This window comes from Cotesia glomerata, linkage group LG2, assembly GCF_020080835.1.
Source record: "Cotesia glomerata isolate CgM1 linkage group LG2, MPM_Cglom_v2.3, whole genome shotgun sequence".
Classification (NCBI taxonomy): domain Eukaryota; kingdom Metazoa; phylum Arthropoda; class Insecta; order Hymenoptera; family Braconidae; genus Cotesia; species Cotesia glomerata.
In genome coordinates, this window is record NC_058159.1 from 5,792,239 (window position 1) to 5,800,754 (window position 8,516).

At 28.6% G+C, this 8,516-nt stretch overlaps 1 protein-coding gene across 1 annotated transcript; it reads right to left on the reverse strand.

Annotated features, from left to right (window-relative positions):
* Window positions 1-2,845: 2,845 nt before the first annotated feature.
* Window positions 2,846-8,059, reverse strand: LOC123259219 (retinoid-inducible serine carboxypeptidase-like). The gene is made up of 7 exons (XM_044719558.1): window positions 7,977-8,059; window positions 6,214-6,399; window positions 5,361-5,656; window positions 5,178-5,285; window positions 4,789-5,122; window positions 3,677-3,891; window positions 2,846-2,961 (listed from the first exon to the last, which is right to left on the reverse strand). Exons 1-7 carry the CDS (start codon window positions 8,020-8,022, stop codon window positions 2,902-2,904), a joined length of 1,245 nt encoding a protein of 414 aa, XP_044575493.1. The 5' UTR covers window positions 8,023-8,059; the 3' UTR covers window positions 2,846-2,901.
* Between the last annotated feature and the right edge of the window lie 457 nt (window positions 8,060-8,516).

Below are 8,516 nucleotides of genomic sequence, written 5' to 3' on the forward strand. Positions count from 1 at the left end.
CTCACCATATATTCTTCTACACTTGTAATCATCGAGAACAAGACGTCGGAGCATAATCGTGATTTTAACAATCACTTCATAATATTTATCATTTAAATGTTACAATTTATTATTTACATGGAAGAAAATACTATTTCAAACAATAATATTCGCTATGTGAAAATCGAAAATGGTAAAGTATAATAATTAAGAATTTTGACTTTGATATTTATCATTTCGTACCTGAAAAATAATCGCATGCACTAATAGAAGGATTTCTTAGTATTTAAAAAGATTTCTTTATATTTAAGAAATCATTTCTTAGTATTTAAAAAATATTTCTTAAATACAAAGAAATATTTCTTAAATATTAAGAAATATAACTACTAAGAAATATTTCTTAAATACAAAGAAATAAAACTACTAAGAAATATTTCTTAAATACAAAGAAATATTTTTTAAATGCTAAGAAATGATTTCTTAAATACAAAGAAATCTTCTTAAATGCTAAGAAATCCTTCTATCAGTGTGATAGACGTCAATATTTACGTCAATTTTTACAAAGTAAAATGGTAAATTTTAAAAACAACGCTAAAAATCAAACTATATTTATTGATTTGCTTGGACTGGTAAAATATATATTTTAAGAGTAGAATTTTTACTGTTTCAAATGTTAAATCCTCCTGGTGTGAAACCTTCCCTTTCTCCTTATAGTATAGACTATATATTGAAACGGCAATTTTTACTGTTTGAAACTGTAATTTTTTAAGATGAGAGTCGTTATTTACCATAGTGACAGCTACTTATCATATTTTCGATATTAAATTATAAATTGTAGCTTTTACACTTTCAATATTACGTTTTGTAATATTTACAATTGTGCCACCCCGATGTCCGCTGTATATAGAAAAAAAAATGTTCTTGAATCAAGTATATATTTTTGAAGATCTCAATATTCTTGGTTTGAGTAGAAAAATTCTTGATTTAAGAAAATTTTTCTTGATTTAAGGAAATTTTACTTAATTCAAGAATTTTTTGTCTTGATTCAAGATAATTACCCTCTTCAAAATTATATTCTTGGTTCAAGAATATTTCTCTTGAATCAAGTTAATTTTTTTTTTCTGTGTACTGTTTGAAACTATAAAAATTAAACGGAATCCGAGTGAATTTTACAGTTTATTTATTTATTGAATTTAAATTCCAAGACATAAAACCAAATGGCAAGAAGTAAATACATAGAATTTTGTTTCACAGAACTTATAAAATTAAGATTAGAAGTATTAGCTTAAATATAAAAAATTTTATATTATTCATAAATAAGAGGAACGGGAAGAGGTTGAGAGCAGCTCAGAGTCCTCTAGTGATGACGATTCTCAGTCGATTATTTCATCGGTTTGGACCCCTCCGGCAATGAAAGATCCTCTAATAAACCTGCCGATGAGTCAGCCAATTAACCCATCAGTACAGCCGGCGAACGATCTCGAGGCCTTGTCATTTGATCCGCAGGTCAAGGAAAAGGAACCATTGATTCCTCCACCAACGCCTGAAATTAAAGTTCAGGGAATTGCTTGCCGAAAACTTGGGTCGGCAAGTTGAAATCGGATCAGATACAAGGAAGTCCAAAATAAGCTTCATGCGGTTCCGGTATTTGATTCACTGAAAATCAACACTCAGTTGGAGGGCCTTGTTTCTCAGTCCTATTATCTTACGCTTTTGGAGCGTATGGACGAGCTAACAGGAACTCTGACTCATGGTTCGTTAAAACAGCGTCAATTCTTGATGGAAGGGATGAAATCCCTAGCAACTATACACCCGGAAGCTTACAATGACATAAAAGGAGCGTTCTTGGGAGATTCTAAGTTTAAAGAAACTTCTGACGACCTGCTTCAGTTTACGTGCGCTAGAAGAGCAGAAGTAATCGAGATGCGCCGAAAAGTTTTTAAACCCAGCGAGCAACATCACGCGGCGAAGTTGGCGGAGATTCCGCCATCAGAAACCCACTTATTCGACGAAGAACTGCTTTCAAAATTTCTAGACCAACGAGGTGGGTTGAACAAGGTGTTCCCTCAAAGCAGAAAGCCACTGACAGAGAAGCCTCATTCCTATGGATCGAAGAATCGATCCTTTCGAAAATCGAGTGGATCTGGGAGTGAGGAAAGAGAGGAAGAGAGGAAAACGATTATTTCGGGTCATGCCAAAGGCTTGACCTAAGTAAGGCCTTGCCGGCTATTTCGGAGCAGTACTGAGGATCAGATCCGCGAGCCGATCCGACTAGCCGTCACAACCTCTAAGGGGGGCACAGGAGGGGGTCAGAACCCTCTTGAAGCCCCTCTAGTGGCAAAATTTGGACAAGTATATATACTTGTCCTTTGTATATATACAAAAAGTGCGGAAGGTAATCTCCGAAAGGTCAAGCCTTTGGCATGACCCGAAATAATCGTTTTCTTTCCTTCGGGGTAGAAAACTGTATATATTTTTGAAATTATAATAAGTTATTTGAGCAAACAGGCGCTAGAATAAAAATAAATTTGTCATTGGAAGTTGTTTCTATTGTGTATCATGAACTCTCCCCAAGGATTTTAGATGTTAGCCAGTTCAACAGATCGTATAATATTTTTTTCTGGATTTACGGGTCCCCTAATGTGTTAAGTAACTTGTTAAACACCGTGTACTGATGTTCTGAATGATAAACTCAAATATAAATATTTGATGTTTTTATTTAATTAAAATAAATTTTACTTTTATATGAGTAAACTTTAATATAGTTATAGATAAATTACAAGTGAAAAATTATTAATTAAGTAATTTATTTATTTTTTTTTATTTTAATACAATAATATTAACCATATATTCCAACTTTTCCGTTTTATTAATAATAATCATATCGCATTTTATATCCAAGTTCTTGAAGAGTAACTGTAATTATTCTTGTGTTACTCTGATGATTACTTTCTTCAAATCTTGCGGATTATCCACTATCAACTAAAAAATAAAAAAATAATATTGAAATCAAAGAATTTTTGATCATTTTTAATTTTTTTCAATTTTTTAGACTTAAAATTTTTTTATTTTAATTTAAAAAAAAACATTCCGAAAATTTTTAGATGTCATATTAACATCTATATCATTATTAAAAAAATAATATTTATAAAAACTAACAAGCGGCATGATGGCCGAGCGGACTAAGTCATTATCCCGTTAGTTCGTTCGTGCATCATGTCGTGAGGCGAGGGTTCGAGCCCCGACGGTTGTTCGAATAGTTCCAACACCGACCGTCGGAGATCGCTCCGGTAGCCGACTGTACTGGCAAGAGTTTTCTCTGTGGTTTCCCCATCGCCGCTATTCCAACAACCGATAGAAAGGGATGAGGAATAGGGTAAATACAGTACAGAAAGCACAAGTCGGTCCACAGCCGCATTGAGAATAGAATTATGTGCGAAATGATATGTTGATCATAAAAAGCGGAGAACATGTTGATAATAAAAAGTGGAGAACATGTTGATTATAAAAAGAGCGGAGAACATGTTGATAATAAAAAGAGTTGAAAGATTGTGTTGATAATATAGAGTGGAGCATATGTTGATAATAAAGAGTTGAAAAAGACTATATGCGGAGAAACTGAGACAATTAGCCTTGTAAAAACCAGAAAACGGTATACAAGTAAAACTCATAATAATAAATATTTATAAAAACTAACCCAATGTCCGGCTTCTATAATATAATACTCCAAATTTCCATATTTCTTCATCGAAATCTTGTTATCAATATCAACTTGTTTTGCTGCTTGGAATGCTTCTTTATTTTCCCAATTAAAACTGTTTACCCATGAGGTAACAGATGGCGCCGGAATGAAAAGATCATTTTCACCAGCAATTACCACAAGTCTAACATCCGTTTTAAGAATTTGATCAACTAAAAATTTATAAAAATCCAAGTTGTATATCATTCTCAACAATAGTTAATGTATTATAATAAGCATTTAGGCTGCAATCAAAAATGCTTTAGCTCTAGCTACATAATTAAAAAATAACCTTGTATCTTGTGAACTATTGACATTTTTAAAGAGATAAACTCACCTCGACATTGCACTCATCGAAACCTTTCATTTGAGTACCCACATCATTTTTTCATATATTTATATATATTATATATATGTATATATGAAAAATATATCAAAAATGCATGTGGCTACTCAAATGAAAGCTCTTGATAATTGTAATATCGGGATGGGCTTATATCTTTATAAAAGTCAATAGTTAAGAAATGAAATTATATTTTTTCAAATATTGATATTTTTAAAGATATAAACTCATCCCCATATTACACTCATCGAGACCTTTCATTTGAGTACCTACATGAATTTTTCATATATTTTATATATTTATATATATGTTTATATGAAAAATATATCAAAATGCATGTGGGTACTCAAATGAGAGCTCTTGATGAGTGTAACATCGGGATGAGCTTATATCTTTAAAAACATCAATCGTTAAGGAATGACATTGTATTTTGTTAAGTATTGACATTTTTAAAGATATAAGCTCATCCCGACGTTACATTCATCGAGACCTTTCATTTGTGTACCCACATAAATTTTTCATATATTTTATATATTTATATATGAAAAATATATCAAAATGCATGTGGGTACTCAAATGAAAGCTCTTGATATGTGTAACATCGGGATGAGCTTATATCTTCATAAATGTCAATATAGCTAATAAAATACAGTACACTTTAACAAAAGTCATTATATAATTGAGCAAAATTTGAACAGAATTAATGAATAAAAAATAAAATAATTACAAGTTTGTTTAATAGGCTTCACAACTTTTTCAGCGTAACCCTTTAATACAGTAAGATCTTCATCATGCTTCCACTCGTGACCGAGCCGCAATACATTCTTCACATGATTGTTCATCAGACTTTTCAACTTATCGTCTTTCTCAATCTCAGAATAATTAGTCGTTACACTTGGCGACAAATTGTAAATATTATTCAATTCATAATGATCTTGCATAGCAACTACATTCACTATAAATGAATAATACAATTCCCAATATTCTCCTTTTTCTTCAGCTTCGGTAGCATTTCTCGCCCTTTCTTCAATTTTTTTAAACTCTTCTTCACTAAATTTATCCTGCATAAAATTTATTAATTAATGCTAAATATTAATAATAAAATTTGATCCTTACTTTATTAGAAGGCTTGGTCCAAAAATTAAAAACTTCAACCAATGAAATCCACGGAGCTCCCAGAACAACAGCTTTTAAATTACTTTCAATTTGTTTATTTTTTTGAGCCTGTAACAGTACAAAAATTCAAGTTTTAATAATTTTATATTAAAAAATTTGGTAAATTTAATATTTGACACATACTTGACTCCAAATTGAAGCGGTTTTAGCGGCGATAACTGCCCCGGCGTTTTCGCTCATCATATAGGTGGGAATAGTTCTGAACTCGGGAACTTTGTTGAAGAAATCTTTGATAACCGCAAAAGTATCTTCACCCATTTGGTCACTTGAACTTGCGTCGTTTGTTTCATTGTCAAAATAACTGAACCCGCAGCCCAAAATATTGTCGATGAATAAAATATTGAAGTCTTTGAGCCATGTATTGTCTCTGGGGTTAAGATCAATATCCAGCGGTCCGATTTGGTCGAAATTATTTACACCTAAATTATTATTAATTATGACACTAAAATTAGCCTCTTTAAAAATTTTAAGAATTTTTTTATTATTGTAAAAATTATTTTAAAAAATTTCATTTGTAAAAAACTTTGTCCAATTTTTAAAAAATATTTTATAAGTTATGATGAAATTAATTATTAATAGTTGTGAAGAAATAAATTAATAATTGAAAAAAAAAATTTTTTAATTCACCTGCAGATTATTTAATTTCCTAAATATGCATTTAAAACTTAATTCTATTTTATTAATTATAAAAATTATTTTTTGTTAAATTTACAATCATCATACGGCTGCGCAATTTTAAAACACAGTAACTGCAAAAATTTTATACCTGATTTTTTCTAATAGTATTGCTGCGTTTTGTATAACTTTAAACCTTAATTTCAAGTATTTTTTCTTAAAAATATTTATATTCAAGTATTTTCTATTTACAAATCAAATTTTTCATCAATTTGACGGGAAAACTTTTTTTTTAATAAGAAAAATTGAAAAAAAAATTTAAATGTTAGTTACTGTGTTTTGAAATTGAGCAGCCGCATACCTGACGCTCCCTTTAGAATTCCCGTGGTCAATGAAATTAATAGAGGTTTGTTTTTGGAAATTGCCTTGCTAGATGAAGTGTGGTACAACCACCAAAAGTAGTGAGCGCCTTCTCGGACAGTCACTTCACTCCAATTTTGTTTCGTTGAACCAACGCCTTTTTCTTCATCACTTTTTACTTCTTTTGCTGTTAATAATAAATATGTGTTAAGTAGTGATTGAAGTTAAAATTAATTGCGAAGAATATATTTTTTTTATCGCTGAAAACTCTCTTGATTAAAGTTATTTTCTCGGGATAAATAGAGTTAAAGAAGAAATTTTATCGTTTCATTGAAAGGTAAACTTTTTTTATATCTAAACTTCAAGATAATGAATAAAAAATTTACTTTACTGATTGTAACTTTATTAAAATAAATGTATGATTATATTTATTTATAAAATCTTAGTACTTGATTTTCTTTCAACTTCATCGTCCAAAAAACAATTTTTAATTTTATTAAAATAAAAACAAAATTATTAGGATTTATTTTGTTAATTTAAGGGGGGAAATACGTGTAGAAAGGCCGTTTTCATGATGATTTTCATTCATTTTTTTAAAGTATAACAAATTAATATTATTTATTGAAACTATCCGGTTATTTTATACATATATTTATAAGTATTTTTTTTTATTAAATAACAATATAAGTTAACAAATAGCGGAGATATCAGCTGATACACATCGTAAGTTGTCATCCGACTTAGCAGTCTGTGTGCAGTATGGAAGCCACAATTTTTATTTGAAATCAATGGCACAGAAAAATTACTTCATTTATATGTGTGTATCTTCCATATGAACCTCAATTCCAAAAAAAAAAAGTAAAAATTTGCATTTTTTAGAGGGCTATAAAATTAAGTCGTGATTTTTTACCACTTTTTAATACATTGTTTATTAAAAAAAAAAATAGTTTAAATAAAAATATCGCTTCTGATTGAGGTTCATATTCAAGATAATTGTATAAAGAAAATCATAAGCTATATCACAAGATGATTGGTTTAAAACTCTTTGAGCTAGACTGCACACAGTTTTGAGAAAACTCGTTTCGAGAAAAACGCGTTTGAAAAAAAAAGTGGCAGAGAAAGTTAATGTAAACTAGTATTAAAATAATTAATAAATCGATTATAACTTTTGAACGAATAAGAATTTTGACTCGAAATTTTATATCTATATTTTTGAATAGTTTTACAAGCGATTTATAAAAAAAATAATTGAACTTTTTTAAGCCTGTACACGTATTTCTTCCCTTAATTAATTACTTACCATTATATAAATAAAAAACTAAAATTAAAAAATATATATTCTTCTTTATGAAAAATATCACTACAAATTTAAAGACTGAATCAAATATTTTTTAAGCGTGATCAAAATTTTCTTTATACAGCCGCAAGAAAAATTAAAAATCAATAAAAATATGTTATCTTCTGATAATTTAAATAACAAAAAAAAAGTGCCGAATGAAGAACAAATTTCATAATTTTAACAATTATTTACATGACATTACATAACTTTACATTTGATTTATTATACATAATTTTATTCATTTTTATAAATACTTGTTTAGTTACAAAATTGATTGTGCACTTAGGTACAATAGCTTTTGATAAGAGTAAAATATATCTTGTGACATTTCTGAGGAGACGGCGGCCAAAAGCCAGTTATTAATAATTAATAACAAATTGTTTAGCAATTATAATAAATATCTGAATTGTTTAATTAAAACTTACCTTGAAGTAAATAAAGTAGTAAAATTGAAATATAAATGTTCTTCATTGTAAAAAAATGTCTCTTTAAGAAGCTAACGCTTTCTACTAAAGTTTAAAGTAAATTTCAACTTTTTTATAGCTGAAATTTTTTAGTAATATATTTAAAATAATTCTGTTAGAATATCTAGAGTCGTTAAATTTATAAAAAATGAATGATTATTTAAAACTAATATTTTATTACTGAAGTTTGCAGTAAATTTTAACTTATCTTTTCAGATGATTATATTCATGGATTTTTTATTATAAATAATTTTATACTGTTGAATATAAATCAAGTCTAAAAAAGAGATAATTATTCTGAATATCTTTTTATGTATCATTGATATGTTAAAATTATCATAAGATAATTTTTATTTTTTCAATTAACGCACGATGTTTATTAGAGGTATTTTAATGAGTAATATTTTTTTTTTTTTAATAAAATGTATACGGAAAAAAGTAAACTGTAATAAATGATAGTCGATTTATAATAAGCAATAATCAACTGGAAAAAATTACCAT

Coding starts and splice junctions, on each gene's coding strand:
- LOC123259219 (XM_044719558.1), bottom strand. CDS start 8,022: ATGAAGAACATTTATATTTCAATTTTACTACTTTATTTACTTCAAG. Junction 6,400..7,976: donor ACTACTTTATTTACTTCAAG/GTAAGTTTTAAT, acceptor TATTATTAACAG/CAAAAGAAGTAAAAAGTGAT. Junction 5,657..6,213: donor AATTCTAAAGGGAGCGTCAG/GTATGCGGCTGC, acceptor ATAATAATTTAG/GTGTAAATAATTTCGACCAA.